The sequence below is a fragment of the Pistacia vera genome, unplaced genomic scaffold, assembly GCF_008641045.1.
Source record: "Pistacia vera cultivar Batoury unplaced genomic scaffold, PisVer_v2 Contig122, whole genome shotgun sequence".
Classification (NCBI taxonomy): Eukaryota; Viridiplantae; Streptophyta; class Magnoliopsida; order Sapindales; family Anacardiaceae; genus Pistacia; species Pistacia vera.
The window spans coordinates 718,197-741,762 of NW_022195271.1; the positions used below are offsets into that span (position 1 = coordinate 718,197).

The following is a 23,566-nucleotide window of genomic DNA, read 5'->3' on the forward strand; positions in this document are numbered from 1 at the left end:
TAAAGTTTTCAAATTTGTCAGAGGGGTTACGACATCTCTCCGCCCTTGAAATCTTGAATCTTGATGGTTGCCCGGAGCTAGTGACTTTGCCGAATGGTATCAAATACCTTACTTCCCTCCGGAAGTTGGGCATATATGGCAAACCCTCATTATATTTTTGTGACAGTTATTGTCCAAAGTTGACAGTCTTGCTTGAGTCCATAAGGTATGTCCCTGCACTGCAAACACTGAGCATAGGCAGCTACCCTGAATTAGCATCATTGCCTCTCTGGCTGGGAGACCTAACATCTCTTAAGTCTTTGCGTATTTGGAAATGCCCAAGGTTGTCATCTCTTCCCGCCAGCATCCAGAGCCTCACCAATCTACAAAAATTGTTCATTTTGGAATGCCCCGAACTGGTGAAGAAATGTGAGAAGGAAATAGGAGAAGATTGGTACAAGATAGCACATGTTCTGAACGTTATTGTGTTTAAACATAGATTAGATTTTGATTTGTTAAGAGCTAAAAATATTGCAGGAATGCCGTGAAGGTATGAACTGTAGCTCACGCTTATTGCATAATTATTAATTAATGTGAAACTTTCATGTAATAGTATCTGTATACAACATATTTCTGCTTGAAGTATACAACCAAAAACCTGAAAAGGCTATGTGACCAATTTCATTTCGATTATGCTTTTCTCCTTGTGTGGAGAGAACGATATTAAATTGCTACATACTGGTTTTTAGTATTCATTTGTATCTAACTTTTTGTTTGATTGTTTGCGAATATATTATGGAATTTGACTTGTATATCAGAGTTGGCTGTTTGCTTGGAAGGAAGAATTATTTAAATTTAACAATTAAAGAAGGTGAATATATAATGCAATTTATTGAAGATTATCTATAATGCTTTTTTGAGCGTTATGCTCAATTTACTATTGACTGTTCAGTGAAAACCAAAATGTGTTGAGGATAAAAGGAATAGTTCGGTAGTGGCCCTACATTTATCTAAATTTAGTGAATAATATATCAAATTAAAGCTCATCTACCTAGTTTCTAAAGATTCAAACCTCTCATGATTTAGAGTTTCACTGAACAAGTTATGGTCAATTTATTATTAACAGTTCAGTGGAAACCGAAATATATATGTGATAAAAGGAATGGTTCGTAGTGGGCTACATCTATCTAAATTAAACGTATAATATACAAATTAAATCCCTGCTAATGTAGTTTCTAAAAATTCAAACCTCTCATCGATTGGAGTTTTTGAGCAAGTTAGATCAATTAACTACTGATTATTTAGTAGAAACTGAATTGTATGTGTAAATAAAATGAATGGTTCGGAAGTAGGCTACAATTATCCAAATTAAAGGTATAATATTCCAATTAAATCCTTATTTGTCTAGTTTCTAAAGATTCAAACTTCTCATCAATTGAAGTTTTATTGAGCAAGTTATGCTCAATTTACTACTAGCTGTTAGTAGAAACCAAAATGTGTGTGATGATAAGGAATGGTTCGGTAGTGGGGCTACATTTATCTAAATTTAGTGAAATATATCAAATTAAAGCTCTGTCTACCTAGTTTCTAAAGATTCAAACCTCTCTTGATTAGATTTTTACTGAGCAAGTTATAGTCAATTTACTATTACAGTTTAGTGGAAACCGAAATGTATGTGATGATAAAATGAATGGTTTGGTAGTAGGGCTACAGTTATCTAAATTAAACGTATAATATTCAAATTAATCCCTGCTAGTGTAGTTTCTAAAGATCAAACCTCTCATCGATTGGAGTTTTATTGAGCAAGTTATGGTCAGTTTACTACAGACTATTAAATGGAAATAAAATGTGTGTGATGATAAAAGGAATGGTTCGGTAGTGGGGAAACGGTTTCTCTAATTAAGCATATAATATATCACATTAAAACCCTATCTATCTAGCTCTGCGGATTCAAACCTCTCACAATTGAAAGTTTATTGAGCGGTATGGCAATCTACTACGAATTGTTTAGTTAAACAGAAATATGTGATGATAAAGGAATGATTTGACAATGGGCTATTTTATCCAAATTAGTGTAGTATATCAATTAAAGTCATGTCCGTCTATTATCTAAAGATTCAAACTTCTCATCATTGGAGTTTTATTGGAATGTTGGTCAATTTACTATTGATTGTTTAATGGAAACCAAAGTATGTAATGATACAATGAATGGTTTACTAAACTATATGGTTTAGCATCAAACATTAGTTTATATTTGTTAAATAAATTAAATAATTTATATTTAGCAACAACCTCTTTCATGATATATGTTGTAACATAAAAAAATATCAATAAAAAAAAAATAGAGTAATTACAATTAAAAATACATATCAATATTTGTTTTCCTTTAAGGATTAATATGGTTCGACATATTACAAATAGTTTATAAAGTTCTCATGGTTCGGCAACAAACATCGTGATATTTGTGATATAAATAAATTGGTTATATTCAGCACAACCTTTTTTTCATGATATTATATGTAAAATAAAAAAATATCAACAAAAAAAGATTGAACAAATACAATTAAAATTACATATCACATTTTCCTTTGTCATCACTAAAATTGAATTGGTTTTATCTGTGTGATGATAAAATGAATGGTTCGGCCAGAAGGTCTATAGTTATCCAAATTCATGTATATACATCAAATTAAAGCTCTTCCTTCTAGTTTTCAAAGATTCGAGCGCTCATCAATTGGATTTTTATTGAGCAAGTTATGACCACTTTCTTACTAACTATTAAGTGTAAATCGAGAAAGAGGAGTATCGAAATGTGTGTGATAATAAAAGGAATTGTTCAACAGTGGGGCTACAGTTATCCAAATTATACGTATAACATGTCAATTAAAGCCTTGCCTATCTAGTTCAAGATTCAAACCTCTCATCAATTAGAGTTTTATTGAGTAAGTTATGGTCAATTTACTACTGACTGTTCACAGAAACTGAAATATGTGTCATGATAAAGGAATGGTTTGGTACTAGGGCTATAGTTTCCAAATAATTGTAAATATATAATTAAAGCTTTGTTTGTCTAGTTTCTAAGGATTCAAACCTCTCATCAATTGAAGTTTTATTGAGCAAGTTATTGTTAATTTACTACTGACTTGTGATGATAAAAAGAATGGTTTGGAAGTGGGCTACGTTTATCTAAATTTAGTGTATATATTTAAATTTGAAGCCTTGTCTATATAGTTTCTAAGATCAAACCTCTCATGAATTGGAGTTTTATTGAGCAAGTTATGGTCCATTTACTACTAATAGTTCAGTGAAAACTGAATGTGTGTAATGATAAAATGATGGTTTGACAATAGAGCTAAAACTATTTAAATTAAACTTATATATATCAATTAAAGCAATATCCGTCTAGTTTCTCAAGATTAAATCTCTTATCAAGTGGAGTTTTATTGAGCAAGTTATTGCCAATTTACTACTGAATGTTCAGTGGATATCGAGAAACAAGGGAAACTAAAATATGTGTGATGATAAAAGGAATGTTTGTCCATGGGCTACTATTATCCAATTACATGTATAACATATCAAATAAATGTCCTGTCTGTCTAGTTTCTAAATATTCAAACTTCTCATCAATTAATGGAGTTTTATTGGCATCTTATGGTCACTTTACTACTGATGTTCATCGGAAACCGAAATGTGGTGATGATAAAAGAATGGTTTGGCAGTGGACTATAGTTATCAAAATTAAGCATATAAAATTAAAACCCTTCTATGTAGTGTCTAAAATTCAAATCTCTCATCAATTAGAGTTTTATTAAGCATATTATGGTCATTTAGTACTAATTGTTTAGTGAAAACTGAAATGTGTGGGGTGATAAAGCATAGTTTGGCAGTGGACTACAGTCATCTAAATTAAGCGTATAATATATAAATGAAAACCCTATCGGTCTAGTTTTTACAAATTCAAATCTCGAATCAATTAGTTTTTATTGAGCAAGTTATGGTCAATTTAAGACTGATTGTTCAATGGAAACCAAAATGTATGCGACGAAAAAATGAATGGTTTACTAAAGCTACATGTTTTGACATCAAACATTATTGTTTTGTTAAACAAATAAAATTAATTATATTCAACAACAACCTCTTTTCATTATCTATGTATGTAATATAAAAAAAAATACAACAAAAGAGATTAAATAATTACAATTAAACTACATGTCAATTTGTTTTCCTTTAAGGATAATAATAGGTTTGACATATTACAAATGTTTACTAAAGCTATATGGTTTGGCATCAAACATAAATTGATCTTTGTTAACACAAAAAATTAGTTTATATTCCAACCACCCTCTTCCATGATTTATGTATGTAACATAAAAAAAATATCAACAAAAGGATTGAACAATTACATAAAACTAATATCAATATTGTTTTCCTTGAGGGATAGTATAAGGATTCTCCCACTATTATCAAAACTATCAAAAGTGTGGTGAGAGACAAAGCCATGGACTTTAGCAATATTAAATCTTCCTATAAAAATAGGAAGTTAGTTTGATTATGGAGACTTCCTAAAACCATCTTCAAAGACACCCATTCCACTCCTAACGTATTGATACCATGTGATCGAGTGAGTTGTTTTTTCATTGAGAGACTACTGGCTGTGCTCGTTATTTTGTGAAAATTTGTCATGGTTATCCTCACTCTCCTTGTTTTCTTTACCTTGAATCTTCTTTGTGTTTCATTGTATGTGTTTTTTTGGAGCCAAACCCAGGGATTGTCCTGATTATGGTGTTGTTGTTGATTTCTTAGCTGGATTCTTTCTCTTGGGTCTTACTCCCTTTTCTCTTGGTTTAGATAGGCTCCCAAGAGAATTGTGTAGCATCAAGTTTAGGTAATTGTTTATTTTTTGCACCCTACGCGGGGATGTCCTAGTGGAGGCTGCCACTTTTCCGTAGGCCTTTGTAATCCTTCTTCTTTTTAATATAAGTTACTTACTTAGCCCAAAAAAAAAAAAAAAAAAAAAAATTATTTTCCTTTCTCATTACTAAAATTGAATTCGTTTTTATGGCACAAATCCTCACTGTTCATCTGAAATTGTCAAATGAAACCAGTCCTCACAGGTCATCACACTTGATTTTTCCAAAACAATTAAAATGAAGATGGAAAAGAGCATAGAGTGATCAAACGACTATGACACAACAGTAAATAATTTCAACCAATCAAAGATGCGTAGAGAAATGAATACTTTATCAACATCAAAAGTTAATAATAAATTGGAAAACCAAAAGAAAACAATGACAGATAAGAATTAGGAATAAACACATGCCTTTCTTTAGATAAATTGTATAACAAACTAACATAATGGACATATATATAGAGGATTCAAATATATTAATACTACAACTGATCAATGCATCTTTTTTACATTCACAAAATCAATAATATACTGTTATCAATCTAGTATTCACGCCTATCCATGCATGTATACCCTTTCACAAAAAAATAAATACGCCACTTCACATCGCATATACCAACACAATATAACCAACAAAATAAATACTGTGGATATGAATGTTAAAGCTTTTACAAAAACTGAATGCATGCGAATTATCTCAACATTTAATATGAATGTTAATGCGAAAGACTTCTACAAAACATTGAATATGAATGTGAATGGTTTCTATAAACTAATAACATTTGAGCATTTAATGTGAATGTGGATGCGAGAAATTAAAACATTGAACGTGAATGTGAACGGTTTCTACAAACCCAATAACAATTTGAGCATTTAACGCGAATGTGGATGCGGAATGTATACAGCTTATTGAATGCGAATGCAAACAGTCTGTACAAAGCAATAGGCCTTTGAAAAGTCTTCTATTTATTTATCTTAATTGTTAATCTGCAAATTTCTTTAGCAGCATGCCACATGACTCAAATTTCCAAGTTAGGACCCACAAATATTAACTCCAACACCTTCAAGTCTTCCAATTCCATTTACTCATCTACTCAGGCCACCTGTATCCCCTTCCCATACAAATCTCTCACAGAGCTTTGGATTTTTGAACTTGCAATTGCAAATGGCTGATGCTTTTGTTCAAATTTTGCTGGAGAATTTGAACTCACTCTCCGAAAGGAGGTTGGGTTGCTTTGGGTCTGACAGACATGAACAAACTTTCCAGCTTGCTCTCAACTATTCAAGCTGTGCTGGAAGATGCTGAGGAGAAGGAAGTGCAGACAAGGCGCTTCAGAATTGGCTGCAGAAGCTAAAAGACAGATTATAGGTATGACATCTTGATGATTGTGCAACAGAAGTCTCTCGTTAGAGTCTAAAGACCAAAATTCAAGGTGTATCAACAAGGTAAACACATTCTCTCTTAAACAAACTTCGTCCAGATACTATTTTATTTCGTCGCACGATTGGCATTAGATGAAAGAGATTACAGAAGGTTAATGAAATTGCAGAGGAGAGGATACAGTTTCATTTGAATGAGGTAGTTTCACAGAGGGGAGCTGTAGTCGGAGAAGAATGCCAAACTGGCTCCATAATTCAATCTCACATGTATGGTAAGATGAAGATAAAGAATAATTGTTGAAATTTGTGATCATGTAGCCAGTTGTATGACATTTCCGTCTACCCTATTGTTGGTATTGGGGGGCTTGGGAAGACAACGCTTGCTCATGGTCTACAATGATGAGAGAGTGACATGCATTTTGAGCTAAGAATCTGGGTTTGCATTTCAGAGGACTTCAGTGTGAAGAAGACATAAAAGCTATAATTGAATCGCAACTGGAACTGCTTGTGAAGATGTAGAGTTAGACCCTTTGCAGAGACGCCTTCAAAATATGTTGAACAGGAAAGGTATTTGTGCTTGCTAGATGATTTATGGAGTGAAGACGAAAGAAGTGGGTAGATTAAAGTGTGTGTTGGCATGTGGATCGAAAGGTGCTTCGATATTGTCCACTACTCGAAGCAGAAGGGTGCATCCATTATGGGAACGCTTCCCATGCATCATTTGTCGGATTATCGGAAATGAATGCTGGTTATTGTTTAAAGAACGGGCATTTGGACAAGAGAAAGAAAACGTCCAAACCTTGTGCAATAGGGAAAGAGATAGTGAAGAAGTGTAGCGGTGTGCCTCAGCTGTGAAGTCTCTTGGAAGCTTGATGCGTATAAAAGTGAGGAAAATGAGTGGCTTTCTGTCAAGGAAAGTGAGCTCTGGAATTTGCCACAAGTAAAAATTCCATCGTACCAGCTCAGATGTTATTTACTCCCATTTGCCATCGAAAATAAAAAGATGTTTTGCCTTTTGTGCTGTCTTCCCAAGGATTTTGAAATGGGGAGACAAAACTTGATTCATCTTTGGATGGCCAATGGCTTTATTCAGGGCAGTCAAATTTTGAGCCGGAAGATATTGGGATTGAGATATGCAAAGAATTATTTAACTTTTTTCATTGACTTTTGGAAGCAAAATTTCCTTGGATTTTCTTTGAGGGTTGGTTTTCAGACTGCCTTCCTGGTTCATGTTGGTTATTGCCGTTTCTACTGGGTGGATTTTTAAGGCTGTTTATAAGTCAACTCTTTCCCTTTCATAATGCCTTTTTATAGTAGATGGAACATCTTAGAAAAGACTGAAGCTAAATTTCCAGGGCTAGATTTTATTGACTGAATAAATACTTGTGTAGATTTTATTGACTGAATAAATACTTGTGTAGGACGGAGAATGTTTTTATGCTTGTTAGTTATATTTCTGGTTTTGTGGCAAATGAAAAGAGCATTGAAAGGCAACTGGGTTGCACAAATGAGGGAGAAAGTAGGTACTGGTAGATAAGAGCGCAATCCAATGCATTATGATACTGAAAGAGACAACGAGTAGCACTAAAATAGGTGGCGAGAATTCTGGGTGGTGACCACAGTAGTGAGGATTTAGAAGAGTTAATCCTTTCCACCTCTTTCATAATGGAGTCGTCCTGGAGCGTAGCCACTGACTCGCCAGAGACTCAGAGAGGACAGAGTGTATAGATGGATGACCATTTGAAGCTACCACTTGTATTAATGAGAAGAGGGCAGAGGGGCTTGTTGATTTATGGGTGAAATTTGAAAAAGGGGTGGGCTGGCTTCTTTTGCTTCTCACGCTGGAAAGAAATCAAAGAAAAGGATTGTCACGTGAGGACAATTTGATGACGGAACAATTATCTGTCAGTTTTATATAGTCTCTCTCAATTGTTTTAGTTTTGCCCCCAAATGATCAGAGAATACGGGTCTATTGAACATCTTATAAGTCCAAATGATTAAGTAAGTTGAGTCCTTTAAACACCTGACAAGCCTAAATGATCAGGTAAGTTACAATGTTATCGTCATAGATAATTCTAAGGTTTGAATCAAGAACTCGAAGAAATGAGCAAACCTCGTTAACCATCAGACCAACTCTCACGAGTGCTTTCCTGATAGAGGAACAATAATAGAGTTTCCCTTCCCCGTTTGTTGATGTAATTATCCTAAGACTTAAACTCTATTTGTGAAATATATATATATATATATATATATATATTCACTTGTTGATGTAATTATCCCAAGACTTATATATATATTCACTTGTTGATGTAATTATCCCAAGACTTAAACTCTCTCTCTCTCTCTCTCTATATATATATATATATATTTTTTATTTATTTATTTATTTATTTTTTTGAAAATATTACAATTTTGGTAGAGATCAACACAAAGAACATGTGAATCTTACATCTATAGTTGGTTGGTCCTAAGAATTCTTTTCCATTCAACTATTGACTCCCATTAGAGGCTTGAACAACTTCATCAGCTTTTCTCTTCTCATTGTTGGACTCAGTCGTCAAGATAGTGCTGGCAATCACCTTGGTAAATTTTTTCTATATAGTAATCCATTAATTTACAATTGTGCATTCCAATTTAATGACGTTCTCAAGACTAAAAATATAATTGAGGTAGAAAAAGGAACAGGAGATCCAAATACAATTTTCAAAAATGGTGGATGTAATGTTATACAGTTTCATACTGAATAACGAAAACAGCTTTGTATTATTTCTTAGAATTATACCTAACTATTCATCAAAACTTTTCAACCAAATAGACTTTCCTAGACAAAAGATCCTGTAACATGCATACTTATTTGATGAAAGGAAAATGATAGAGTTATCGAAAATACACACCGAATTTATGCATCAAATGACGTGGTAAAATCTTAATCGTTGATTAATATTAACTTATAATGAATCAACGGTCAGTATTTCGTCACGTTATTCAGTGCACGAATTTGGTACACATCCTTCGATAACTGTAGCATTACTCTTGATGAAATTAATGAGACACCATCACTGTTTGTGAAGTGTTCATCAAAGATGCAAATTCCTTTTTCCTCTATAAACTAAAAATCCACAGGCTTACAGAACCACAAACAATGTAAAGGGAAAAAGCCAACTATAACTTAAAAAAAAAAAAAAAAAATCAGCTAAGACACAGAGAGAAGCAATACACAAGCTAATACTCTTAACCATCATATCAACCCAATAAAACGAAACCCTTAAAGAGAATTTTTAAAGACAGAGGAAATCGAAATGTGTGTGATGATAAAAAGAATAGTTTAGAAGTAGGGCTACAATTATCCAAATTATGTGTATAACATATCAAATTAAATTCCTGCCTGTCTAGTTTCTAAGTATTCAAACTTCTCATCAATTGGAGTTTTATTGAGCAAGTTATGATCAATTAACTACTGATTATTTAGCAAAAACTGAATTGTGTGTGATGATAAAATGAATGGTTCGGAAGTAGAGCTACAGTTATCCAAATTAAAGGTATAATATATCCAATTAAATCCATGTCTGTCTAGTTTCTAAAGATTCAAATTTCTCATCAATTAAAGTTTTATTGAGCAAGTTATGCTCAATTTACTATTGACTGTTCAGTGAAAACCAAAATGTGTGTGATGATAAAAGGAATAGTTCGGTAGTGGCCCTACATTTATCTAAATTTAGTGAATAATATATCAAATTAAAGCTCTATCTACCTAGTTTCTAAAGATTCAAACCTCTCATGATTTAGAGTTTCACTGAACAAGTTATGGTCAATTTATTATTAACAGTTCAGTGGAAACCGAAATATATATGATGATAAAAGGAATGGTTCGGTAGTGGGGCTACATCTATCTAAATTAAACGTATAATATATCAAATTAAATCCCTGCTAATGTAGTTTCTAAAAATTCAAACCTCTCATCGATTGGAGTTTTATTGAGCAAGTTATGATCAATTAACTACTGATTATTTAGTAGAAACTGAATTGTATGTGATAATAAAATGAATGGTTCGGAAGTAGGGCTACAATTATCCAAATTAAAGGTATAATATATCCAATTAAATCCTTATTTGTCTAGTTTCTAAAGATTCAAACTTCTCATCAATTGAAGTTTTATTGAGCAAGTTATGCTCAATTTACTACTGACTGTTTAGTAGAAACCAAAATGTGTGTGATGATAAAAGGAATGGTTCGGTAGTGGGGCTACATTTATCTAAATTTAGTGAATAATATATCAAATTAAAGCTCTGTCTACCTAGTTTCTAAAGATTCAAACCTCTCTTGAATTAGAGTTTTACTGAGCAAGTTATAGTCAATTTACTATTAACAGTTTAGTGGAAACCGAAATGTATGTGATGATAAAATGAATGGTTTGGTAGTAGGGCTACAGTTATCTAAATTAAACGTATAATATATCAAATTAAATCCCTGCTAGTGTAGTTTCTAAAGATTCAAACCTCTCATCGATTGGAGTTTTATTGAGCAAGTTATGGTCAGTTTACTACAGACTATTAAATGGAAATAAAAATGTGTGTGATGATAAAAGGAATGGTTCGGTAGTGGGGATACGGTTATCTAAATTAAGCATATAATATATCACATTAAAACCCTATCTATCTAGCTTCTAAGGATTCAAACCTCTCATCAATTGAAAGTTTATTGAGCAAGGTATGGTCAATCTACTACGAATTGTTTAGTTGAAACAGAAATATGTATGATGATAAAAGGAATGATTTGACAATGGGGCTATAGTTATCCAAATTAAGTGTATAGTATATCAAATTAAAGTCATGTCCGTCTAGTATCTAAAGATTCAAACTTCTCATCAATTGGAGTTTTATTGAGAATGTTATGGTCAATTTACTATTGATTGTTTAATGGAAACCAAAATGTATGTAATGATACAATGAATGGTTTACTAAAGCTATATGGTTTAGCATCAAACATTAGTTTATATTTGTTAAATAAATTAAATAAGTTATATTTAGCAACAACCTCTTTTCATGATATATGTATGTAACATAAAAAAATATCAATAAAAAAAAATAGAGTAATTACAATTAAAAATACATATCAATATTTGTTTTCCTTTAAGGATAATAATTATGGTTCGACATATTACAAATAGTTTATTAAAGTTACATGGTTCGGCAACAAACATCGGATGATATTTGTGATATAAATAAAATTGGTTATATTCAGCAACAACCTTTTTTTCATGATATATATATGTAAAATAAAAAAATATCAACAAAAAAAGATTGAACAAATACAATTAAAATTACATATCAACATTTTCCTTTGTCATCACTAAAATTGAATTGGTTTTATCTGTGTGATGATAAAATGAATGGTTCGGCCAGAAGGTCTATAGTTATCCAAATTCATTGTATAATACATCAAATTAAAGCTCTGTCCTTCTAGTTTTCAAAGATTCGAGCGCTCATCAATTGGATTTTTATTGAGCAAGTTATGACCACTTTCTTACTAACTATTAAGTGTAAATCGAGAAAGAGGAGATATCGAAATGTGTGTGATAATAAAAGGAATTGTTCAACAGTGGGGCTACAGTTATCCAAATTATACGTATAACATGTCAAATTAAAGCCTTGCCTATCTAGTTTCTAAAGATTCAAACCTCTCATCAATTAGAGTTTTATTGAGTAAGTTATGGTCAATTTACTACTGACTGTTCAACAGAAACTGAAATATGTGTCATGATAAAAGGAATGGTTTGGTACTAGGGCTATAGTTATCCAAATTAATGGTATAATATATAAAATTAAAGCTTTGTTTGTCTAGTTTCTAAGGATTCAAACCTCTCATCAATTGAAGTTTTATTGAGCAAGTTATTGTTAATTTACTACTGACTTGTGATGATAAAAAGAATGGTTTGGAAGTGGGGCTACGTTTATCTAAATTTAGTGTATAATATTTAAATTTGAAGCCTTGTCTATATAGTTTCTAAAGATTCAAACCTCTCATGAATTGGAGTTTTATTGAGCAAGTTATGGTCCATTTACTACTAATAGTTCAGTGAAAACTGAAATGTGTGTAATGATAAAATGAATGGTTTGACAATAGAGCTAAAACTATTTAAATTAAACTTATAATATATCAAATTAAAGCAATATCCGTCTAGTTTCTCAAGATTTAAATCTCTTATCAAGTGGAGTTTTATTGAGCAAGTTATTGCCAATTTACTACTGAATGTTCAGTGGATATCGAGAAACAAGGGAAACTAAAATATGTGTGATGATAAAAGGAATGGTTTGTCCATGGGGCTACTATTATCCAAATTACATGTATAACATATCAAATAAATGTCCTGTCTGTCTAGTTTCTAAATATTCAAACTTCTCATCAATTAATGGAGTTTTATTGAGCATCTTATGGTCACTTTACTACTGATTGTTCATCGGAAACCGAAATGTGTGTGATGATAAAAGAATGGTTTGGCAGTGGAGCTATAGTTATCAAAATTAAGCATATAAAATTAAAACCCTATCTATGTAGTGTCTAAAAATTCAAATCTCTCATCAATTAGAGTTTTATTAAGCATATTATGGTCAATTTAGTACTAATTGTTTAGTGAAAACTGAAATGTGTGTGGTGATAAAAGCAATAGTTTGGCAGTGGGACTACAGTCATCTAAATTAAGCGTATAATATATAAATGAAAACCCTATCGGTCTAGTTTTTACAAATTCAAATCTCGAATCAATTAGATTTTTATTGAGCAAGTTATGGTCAATTTAAGACTGATTGTTCAATGGAAACCAAAATGTATGCGACGAAAAAATGAATGGTTTACTAAAGCTACATGTTTTGACATCAAACATTAGTTGATATTTGTTAAACAAATAAAATTAATTATATTCAACAACAACCTCTTTTCATTATCTATGTATGTAATATAAAAAAAAAATATCAACAAAAAGAGATTAAATAATTACAATTAAAACTACATGTCAATATTTGTTTTCCTTTAAGGATAATAATAATGGTTTGACATATTACAAATGGTTTACTAAAGCTATATGGTTTGGCATCAAACATAAATTGATCTTTGTTAAACAAATAAAATTAGTTATATTCAACAACAACCTCTTTCCATGATTTATGTATGTAACATAAAAAAAATATCAACAAAAAGGATTGAACAATTACAATTAAAACTATATATCAATATTTGTTTTCCTTGAGGGATAGTATAAGGATTCTCCCACTATTATCAAAACTATCAAAAGTGTGGTGAGAGACAAAGCCATGGACTTTAGCAATATTAAATCTTCCTATAAAAATAGGAAGTTAGTTGATTAATGGAGACTTCCTAAAACCATCTTCAAAGACACCCATTCCACTCCTAACGTTATTGATGACCATGTGATCGAGTGAGATGTTGTTTTTTCATTGAGAGACTTACTGGCTTGCTCGTTATTATTGTGAAGAATTTGTCATGGTGTATCCTCACTCTCCTTGTTTTCTTTACCTTGAATCTTCTTTGTGTTTCATTGTATGTGTTTTTTGGAGCCAAACCCAGGTGATTGTCCTGATTATGGTGTTGTTGTTGATTTCTTAGCTGGATTCTTTCTCTTGGGTCTTATCTCCCTTTTCTCTTGGTTTAGATAGGCTCCCAAGAGAATTGTGTAGCATCAAGTTTAGGTAATTGTTTATTTTTTGCACCCTACGCGGGGATGTCCTAGTGGAGGCTGGCCACTTTTTTCGTAGGCCTTTGTAAATCCTTCTTCTTTTTAATATAAGTTACTTACTTAGCCCAAAAAAAAAAAAAAAAAAAAATTATTTTCCTTTCTCATTACTAAAATTGAATTCGTTTTTATGGCACAAATCCTCACCTGTTCATCTTGAAATTGTCAAATGAAACCAGTCCTCACAGGTCATCATCACTTGATTTTTCCAAAACAAATTAAAATGAAGATGGAAAAGATGCATAGAGTGATCAAACAGGACTATGACACAACAGTAAATAAATTTCAACCAATCAAAGATGCGTAGAGAAATGAATACGTTATCAACATCAAAAGTTTAATAATAAATTGGAAAAACCAAAAGAAAACAATGACAGATAAGAATTAGGAATTAAACACATGCCTTTCTTTAGATAAATTGTATAACAAACTATTACATAATGGACATATATATAGAGGATTCAAAGTAATTAATACTACAACTGATACAATGCATCTTTTTTACATTCACAAAAATCAATAATATACTGTTATCAATCCATTAGTATTCACGCCTATCCATGCATGTATACCCTTTCACAAAAAAATAAAATACGCCACTTCACATTCGCATATACCAACACAATATAACCAACAAAATAAATACTGTGGATATGAATGTTAAAAGCTTTTACAAAACAATGAATGCATGCGAATTATCTCAACATTTAATATGAATGTTAATGCGAAAGACTTCTACAAAACATTGAATATGAATGTGAATGGTTTCTATAAACTAAATAACAATTTGAGCATTTAATGTGAATGTGGATGCGAGAAATTAAAACATTGAACGTGAATGTGAACGGTTTCTACAAACCCAATAACAATTTGAGCATTTAACGCGAATGTGGATGCGGGAAATGTATACAGCTTATTGAATGCGAATGCAAACAGTCTGTACAAAGCAAATAGGCCTTTTGAAAAGTCTTCTATTTATTTATCTTAATTGTTAATCTGCAAATTTCTTTAGCAGCATGCCACATGACTCAAATTTCCAAGTTAGGACCCACAAATATTAACTTCCGAACACCTTCAAGTCTTCCAATTCCATTTACTCATCTACTCAGGCCACCTGTATCCCCTTCCCATAACAAATCTCTCACAGAGCTTTGGATTTTTTGAACTTGCAATTGCAAATGGCTGATGCTTTTGTTCAAATTTTGCTGGAGAATTTGAACTCACTCATCCGAAAGGAGGTTGGGTTGCTTTGGGGTCTTGACAAAGACATGAACAAACTTTCCAGCTTGCTCTCAACTATTCAAGCTGTGCTGGAAGATGCTGAGGAGAAGGAAGTGCAAGACAAGGCGCTTCAGAATTGGCTGCAGAAGCTAAAAGAAGCAGATTATAAGGTGGATGACATCTTGGATGATTGTGCAACAGAAGTCTCTCGATTAGAGTCTAAAGACCAAAATTCAAGGTGTATCAACAAGGTAAACACTTCTCTCTTAAACAAACTTCGTCCAGATACTATTTTATTTCGTCGCACGATTGGCATTAGGATGAAAGAGATTACAGAGAGGTTAGATGAAATTGCAGAGGAGAGGATACAGTTTCATTTGAATGAGGTAGTTTCACAGAGGGGAGCTGTAGTCGGAGAAGAATGCCAAACTGGCTCCATAATTATTCAATCTCACATGTATGGTAGAGATGAAGATAAAGAAATAATTGTTGAAAATTTGGTGAATCATGTAGCCAGTTGTGATGACATTTCCGTCTACCCTATTGTTGGTATTGGGGGGCTTGGGAAGACAACGCTTGCTCAGGTGGTCTACAATGATGAGAGAGTGAGCATGCATTTTGAGCTAAGAATCTGGGTTTGCATTTCAGAGGACTTCAGTGTGAAGAAGATCATAAAAGCTATAATTGAATCTGCAACTGGAACTGCTTGTGAAGATGTAGAGTTAGACCCTTTGCAGAGACGCCTTCAAAATATGTTGAACAGGAAAAGGTATTTGCTTGTGCTAGATGATGTATGGAGTGAAGACGAAGAGAAGTGGGATAGATTAAAGTGTGTGTTGGCATGTGGATCGAAAGGTGCTTCGATAATTGTCACTACTCGAAGCAGAAAGGTTGCATCCATTATGGGAACGCTTCCCATGCATCATTTGTCAGGATTATCGGAAGATGAATGCTGGTTATTGTTTAAAGAACGGGCATTTGGACAAGAGAAAGAAAAACGTCCAAACCTTGTTGCAATAGGGAAAGAGATAGTGAAGAAGTGTAGCGGTGTGCCTCTAGCTGTGAAGTCTCTTGGAAGCTTGATGCGTTATAAAAGTGAGGAAAATGAGTGGCTTTCTGTCAAGGAAAGTGAGCTCTGGAATTTGCCACAAGATAAAAATTCCATCGTACCAGCCTTAAGATTGAGTTACTCCCATTTGCCATCGAAAATAAAAAGATGTTTTGCCTTTTGTGCTGTCTTCCCAAAGGATTTTGAAATTGGGAGACAAAACTTGATTCATCTTTGGATGGCCAATGGCTTTATTCAGGGCAGTCAAAATTTTGAGCCGGAAGATATTGGGATTGAGATATGCAAAGAATTATATTGGCGATCCTTTTTTCAAGATGCGAAAAAAGATGAGTTTGGGAATAATTTATTATTTAAAATGCATGATCTTCTTCATGATCTTGCACAATTTATTGTGAAAGATGAATTTGCTGTCATGGAGGCCAACGGTTCAAATAATATCTCAAAAAGCACTCTTCATGTCAGACTAGATCTTGATTGGTTGCAACTATCAGCTACAAGTTCTGAAGCTTTGTATGGAGTTGAAACGTTAAGGACATTAATCGTGGTTCCAACCCTGCGATTTTCTTGTGACATCTCGAGATTAATCTCATTGAGAGTTCTTCGTGTCCTTTCAATTGAATTATCGTTGTCATCTTCAATTCACCATTTAAAGCATCTAAGGTACCTGAACCTTTCTGGCAGCCATATTAAACTGCTTCCCGAATCACTTTGTAGCTTGCTTAATTTGCAGGTTTTGAATTTGAAAGATTGTTATCAACTTTGGAAGCTACCTAAGCGCATGAGATGCTTGAAAAATCTTCGACATCTTTATCTGAATGGCTGTACCAAGTTATCTCAAATGCCTCCACATATTGGACAGATCACTTGCTTAAAAACTTTAACTCTCTTCATCGTGGGTGAGAGGAGAGGTTGCCACTTGGCTGAATTGAAAGGTTTAAATCTTGGAGAAGAATTATGTGTCACGCATCTTAATAGAGTGGGCAATCTGATGGATGCCCAAGAAGCCAATTTGGTCGAAAAACCGAATCTACGCCACCTGGAATTATCTTGGGAACTTGATAGTGAATCGGAATCTCAGGAAAAGGTTGAAAAAGTATTTGAAATTTTGAAACCTCACTCAAACCTTGAAATTTTGAAAATTGAAGGTTATAAAGGTGCCAAATTTCCAGTTTGGATGGATTATCTAAGTAATGTTGTTTCTATCACGCTCTCTACCTGTGAGAATTGTCGACAACTTCCTCCCTTGTGGCAACTTCCTCGGCTTCGATATCTTACAATTAGAAATTTGATTAACCTGGTGTACATTGATACAAGTTTCCAAGGTGAGAGAAAATTCCGTCTTTGGAGGAACTCTGTATTGATGGATTGCCGAGGTTACAGAGGTTGTCAAGACAGGATGGAAGCAAGTTATTCCCATGTCCTACGAAGCTAAAAATTTATGACTGTCCTAAATTAACCACCCTGCCATGTCTTCCTTCAGCAAAAAGTTTAGTGATTCATTCTTGCAATGGGGAACTTCTAAAATCAATCTCACATTTCAGAAGCCTTACTTACCTACATCTTTATAAAAATTGCGATTTAGTTTACCTTCCTCATGGGATTCTGCAAAATCTCTCCTCTCTTCGCGAAATGTCTATTATAAGTTTCAAAAAGCTTAAAGGGTTTGCCACTGATCGAGTTAGTCTCAATGGTCTTAAATCGTTAACAATTTATGAATGCCTTGAGCTTGAGGCTTTTCCGGAGCAAGTACTGGAAGGCCTAAACTCTCTTCAGGAGTTGACTATAGGAATGTGCATAAAGTTTTCAAATTTGTCAGAGGGGTTGACTTTTCCGAAAGGTATCAAATACCATAGTTCCCTCCGGAAGTTGGACATATGGGAGTTGACAGTGTTGCCTGAGTCCATAAGGTATGTCCCTGCACTGCAAACACTGAGCATACGCAGCTACCCTGAATTAGCATCATTGCCTCACTGGCTGGGAGACCTAACATCTCTTCAGTCTTTGCATATTTATGAATGCCCAAAGTTGTCATCTCTTCCCGCCAGCATCCAGAGCCTCACCAATCTACAAAAATTGATCATTTTGGAATGCCCTGAACTGGTGAAGAGATGCGAGAAGGAGACAGGAGAAGATTGGTACAAGATAGCACATGTTCCGAACGTTTGTGTAGAAACCTTACACTAATTAATTACTAGTTGCATCAAGTTGGGAGGTATGTCAATCAATTGTGCCCCTTTTCAATTTCTTCAATTGCTTAAGTATTAACATTTTGTCCCCATAAACAGAGATTATATTTTGATTTATTGCAGATATGAAGAGCTAGTGCTACTACAGGAATGTTGTGAAGGTATGGACTGTTAGTTGATGCTTATTGCTAATTAATGTGAAACTTTCATGTAATAGTATATGTATACATATGTTTCTGCTTGAAGTATATAACCAAAAACCATGAAAAGGCTCTGCGAGCAATTTTATTTTGGTTATTCTTTTCTCCTTGTGTGGGGAGAACGATACTATATTGCTGCATACTGGTTTTTAGAATTCATTTGCATCTAAATTTTTGTTTGATTATTTGCGAATTTCTTATGGATTTTGACTGGTATATCAGAGTTGGCCGCCTGCTTGGAAGGAAGAGTTATTTAAATTTAACAATTAAAGAAGGTGACAGTTTAAATTAAATTAAATGCAATTTATTGAAGATTATCTATAATGCTTTTAGGATTTTTTTTTTTTGGTTAAATAATCATTGAGTAAATATATGTTTTTCGAGGGAAACATATTTGAATACATATATTTTTAAAGGGATTTATTAATTATTTTTTATAAAAAATTTCTCAAGTATTTTCATGTAATTTAAAATTTTTCAATAGGAAAATGAAAATGCTAATTTTTCTTTCTGTAAAAAAAAATATTTAAATATTTTTGGAATCTAAAAAATAATGTTATATATTTTGATCAGTTTTAATAATATACTAAAAATGTAAAAAAAAAAAAAAAAAAAAAGATCAAATTTATTGACTTTGAATGAACTCCACATGCAGTATTCTTTGGAAATTGGAAATCTTTCTCAGAGCTTTGGATTTTCAAACTTGCAATACTTCTTCTTGACTGTCTTACAACCAATGTTCTGAAAACCGGATCGGACAGTGACCCGTTTAAGGGTTTGGTTTTTGGTTTGACCAGTTTGACCGGTTGGATCGGTCGGTTGGACCGTAATTTATAAAATTACATTTTAGTCTCTGAAGGTTTGAAATTCATCAAAAACACCTCTATAATACTCCTTTAAGGTTTGAAATCTATCTAAAACACACCTGTCACGCGAAGATTCTAGTGAGTGGTGGCGGCAGCGATGATCGACGGCCAATCAAAGCTGGAATCTCGGGGCTTTTGATGTGCAGGTGCCAGAGACTCTGACGGTGGTGCTACGGAGTTCCATCGGCGTTGGAACTCGCCGGAATCAACAAAAGAAATCCGACGTCGCGTAAATTTTAGGTGGACGGCGATCGATGAAGGCTAGACGACGGCGACTGAAAATGGATGGGTTTGGTCGTGGAGATACCGTCCGTCGAATGGGGGTGTTTTCTCCGTTGAAAGATGCCGGAATCCGGCAGGGTTTAGCTGCAATTAGACCACTATTGGACCGCGATTTGGCACTATTCCGATGGTCCAACCGTGGTCCAATCCGGTTTAACTCCAAATGACGGTTTTTTATATATACCAGACCGGATTTGCCGCTGGTTGCTAGTCGAACCGGTTCGACCGGGCGGTCTGGTCCGATTGTCAGAACCTTGCTTACAACCATCCCTATTTATACGAGTAGGTCCCAAATATAAGTTGGTATAGATGTAATTGGAAAATGATAGAGTTACCGAAAATGTACACCGAATGACGTGGTAAAATCCTGACCGTCGATTAATATTAATTTCTAATTAATTGACAGTTATAATTTTATCACGTCATTCGATGTATAAATTCGATGTATTACTTTCGGTAACTATAACATTGGAGGACGTTTTGTTCATGAACAAGGTCAAACTTGCAATTGCAATTTTTCTTTCGTGCCAATTCAAGGCTTACAGCCTACAGGCCTTATTTGCAATATCAAATTCATTAATGGGTTGGGCTTCTCAAGATGAGTTCAGTTTTTGCTGATAGTTCACTATTCATCATCCATGACTAATTATAGTAACTAGCGTGACGGTGACGGACAGAGCTTCCATCACGGTCATTGCTCGTATTTCCTCTTTTTCAATCAAACTGTTTACAGTTATTTCTCCAGTTTTCCCTTCATCGGAGAAATCGAATTCGCGCCAATTTCTTCTGAGTGAACGCACATGTAAATTTTAAATTCCGGCGATGGAGAAACTGAACGACTGTTGCTGGTCCATAATGGCATTCGTTGCCATTAGCTTTACAATTTTCACAATTCGTCTTCTTTACGTTCTTTATTTAACGGGAAAACCTAGCCGCACCAAATCCTCACAGCCACTCTCTACTCTCGTTGTTTTAGGTTCAGGTGAGTCAATTTCCTATAATTAAAAGGTCGATCAAAATGTTGTTCTTTTATTATTATAATTCATCAAATTCTATTATCAATTGAATTTGTGAAGGCGGACACACGGCGGAGATGATGAACCTCTTATCGGTACTGCAAATGGACAGGTTTGCACCGCGCTTTTACATTGCTGCTGCCACTGATAATATGAGTCTTCAAAAGGCTCGCGTTTTCGAGGATTCTTTGGTTCATAAGGTAGATTCTCTTACTAAAATTGTCCATTTTTTATTCCCATAATTGCAAATTTGATTTTTTTTTTGTCCATATCACATTTTCGATATTTAGAAGCTTTGAGAATGTCTGATCGTTATATTACAAGTCACTATTAGTTTTGTAGGTGTTAATTAAATACTTCAACTTATTAATTATTGATCCATGAATCAATCAAACTGAAGTAATGCATTTTAAAGATTAAAGTGCAGTAGGAGTGATGTACTCAATGAGCCTCACAGTGTTGAAAACAGCAAACCTCACAACCATTGGGGAAGATCTATGGACTGAATCTTGAATAAGGCAGGAGTTAAGGAAAACAAATGATTTAGCATGATGCTGGAATCCCTAAATTGGTTAGGGAGCAGTCTGAATAGAATTTTTAGATTGAGTTTGTGGGGACTGATTCAAAGTGAGTTTGCTTAGTGGTTTTAGGTGATTTCTGAAGGGAAACAAAAGTTCCAAGTTAGTGACTCAAAGCTTTGGTATGGAACTCTTTGAAACATTGTATATCATCTGTTATAGAGGAGTCGGTTAAGATGTTCTCTTTATGTGTTGCTCTCTTTTTACATATATATGCATATCAATCATCCAGTTGATCACACTCTGCTTGTTTTGGATGCATGATATTATGAACTTCTAATTTGGAATGTGTAAATTAACATGTGAATGTTGGAATCAAGAGATTTTTATTTTTTTATTTATTATTATTATTATTATTATTATTTCTGGATGATGTTAAATGGATACATAAATGCCATTCATGTCACTTAAAAGTTGCATCATATGTGTTCCACCTGATTATGTTATTGCTTGTCTTTTCTTCCAAATCATAAATTTACTAAGTTAAGTCTTCTTCATTTAATTGGCTTTTGTTTATCTTCAGAATGGAGTCAAGGGATCCTCTGCACGGTTCATACAGATCTACAGAAGCAGGGAAGTTGGTCAATCATATATAACCTCTGTTTGGACAACTTTACTTGCCATTGCTCATGCACTGTGGCTAATGATTAGAATCAGACCACAAGTGGTATTAGCTTTGACCTTTTACCTCTTGTGTTCTGTTGTAGTTATGGCAATGCTACTTAAGCATTTTCTTAAATTTAATCATCACTGATTATCAAATTCTTGTCTATCTAGGTTCTTTGCAATGGACCTGGGACTTGTATTCCTCTATGCGTAATTGCATTTTTATTTAAGGCATGTGGAACATACGTCTGAACCGTTAGGTTTCACTTTTTTCTTGGCTAGATAAAGGCTGAAGTGATGGTCTTAAGAGTTCCTCATTTAAGTTTGTCATCTTTACATGCAGGTCTTGGGAATTAGATGGTCATCTGTTTTCTATGTTGAGAGTATAGCAAGAGTGAAAAGGCTCTCTTTAAGTGGCTTGCTTCTTTACAGGTTACACATAGCTGATCAGTTCTTTGTGCAGTGGCCACAATTACAGAGAAAGCATCCTCGAGCTCATTATGTTGGCTGTCTCATGTAGTTTGATTGAATTCCTGCTGACATGGTACTGTAACATTTCTTCAAGTTTTTGCTGTGCCAATTTACATTTTTAAAGTTATTAAAATTGCTCTATAGTTGATTCTCAAGTTAAGTTGTACACAAGTTATACTAGTGAGATCCACAAGCCTCCTGTAGCTTTCACCAAAGAGGACAGGGAAGAGTCAGTTTACTGGTAAATTTTTATCTGCATAAACAGTGTGACACCCCTGATTTTGATACAATTTATTTTAACTTTTGTCATTGACTTTTGGAAACAAAATTTCCTTGGATTTTCTTTGAGGGTTGGTTTTCAGACTGCCTTCCTGGTTCATGTTGGTTATTGCCGTTTCTACTGGATGGATTTTTAAGGCTGTTTATAAGTCAACTCTTTCCCTTTCATAATGCCTTTTTATAGTAGATGGAACATCTTAGAAGAGACTGAAGCTAAATTTCCAGTGCTAGATTTTATTGACTGAATAAATACATATGTAGGACTGAGAATGTTTTTATGCTTGTTAGTTATATTTCTGGTTTTGTGGCAAATGAAAAGAGCATTGAAAGGTAACCGGGTTGCACAAATGGGGGAGAAAGTAGGTACTGTAGATAAGAGCGCAATCCAATGCATTATGATACTGAAAGAGACAACGAGTAGGACTAAAATAGGTGGCTGTATTTAGAGGGTACCATTGGTGGCGAGAATTCTGGGTGGTGACCACAGTGGTAAGGATTTAGAAGAGTTAATCATTTCCACCTCTTTCATAATGGAGTAGTCCTGGAGCGTAGCCACTGACTGGCCAGAGAGGACAGAGTGTATAGATGGATGACCATTTGAAGCTACCACTTGTATTGTATTAATGAGATGAGGGCAGAGGGCTTGTTGATTTATTGGTGAAATTTGAAAAAGAGGTGAGCTGGCTTCTTTTGCATCTCATCGCTTGGAAGAAATCAAAGAAAAGGATGGTCATGGGAGGACAATTTGATGACGGAACAGTCATCTGTCAGTCTTAT

General features: G+C 33.9%; 2 protein-coding genes across 3 annotated transcripts; both read left to right on the plus strand.

Annotated features, from left to right (window-relative positions):
• The first annotated feature begins 15,186 nt into the window (after positions 1-15,186).
• Positions 15,187-18,826, plus strand: LOC116115320 (putative disease resistance protein RGA3). Its single transcript, XM_031401480.1, is given in 4 exon segments — positions 15,187-15,461; positions 15,537-17,633; positions 17,636-18,517; positions 18,615-18,826. Coding segments are annotated over 3 exon segments (3,219 nt in total). The 5' UTR covers positions 15,187-15,193; the 3' UTR covers positions 18,490-18,517; positions 18,615-18,826.
• Positions 18,827-20,521: 1,695 nt separating this feature from the next.
• On the plus strand, positions 20,522-22,889 carry LOC116115252 (UDP-N-acetylglucosamine transferase subunit ALG14). 2 transcript variants are annotated; one of them, XM_031401413.1, is made up of 5 exons: positions 20,522-20,821; positions 20,916-21,055; positions 21,957-22,100; positions 22,211-22,270; positions 22,383-22,889. In XM_031401413.1, the coding sequence occupies exons 1-5, from the start codon at positions 20,662-20,664 to the stop codon at positions 22,557-22,559; spliced, it is 681 nt and encodes a 226-aa protein (XP_031257273.1). In that variant the 5' UTR covers positions 20,522-20,661; the 3' UTR covers positions 22,560-22,889. The 2 variants fall into 2 exon arrangements, with proteins under 2 accessions (XP_031257273.1, XP_031257277.1); XM_031401417.1 differs by lacking the exon at positions 22,211-22,270.
• The last annotated feature ends 677 nt before the right edge of the window (positions 22,890-23,566 follow it).

What these genes read in the sequence shown, in the direction of transcription:
- LOC116115252 (XM_031401413.1), top strand. Translation starts at nt 20,662, where the DNA reads ATGGAGAAACTGAACGACTGTTGCTGGTCCATAATGGCATTCGTTGCC. An exon ending in AGGATTCTTTGGTTCATAAG is followed by an intron (nt 21,056 to 21,956) that starts GTAGATTCTCTT and finishes GTTTATCTTCAG; the next exon opens with AATGGAGTCAAGGGATCCTC. An exon ending in TTAGAATCAGACCACAAGTG is followed by an intron (nt 22,101 to 22,210) that starts GTATTAGCTTTG and finishes TTGTCTATCTAG; the next exon opens with GTTCTTTGCAATGGACCTGG.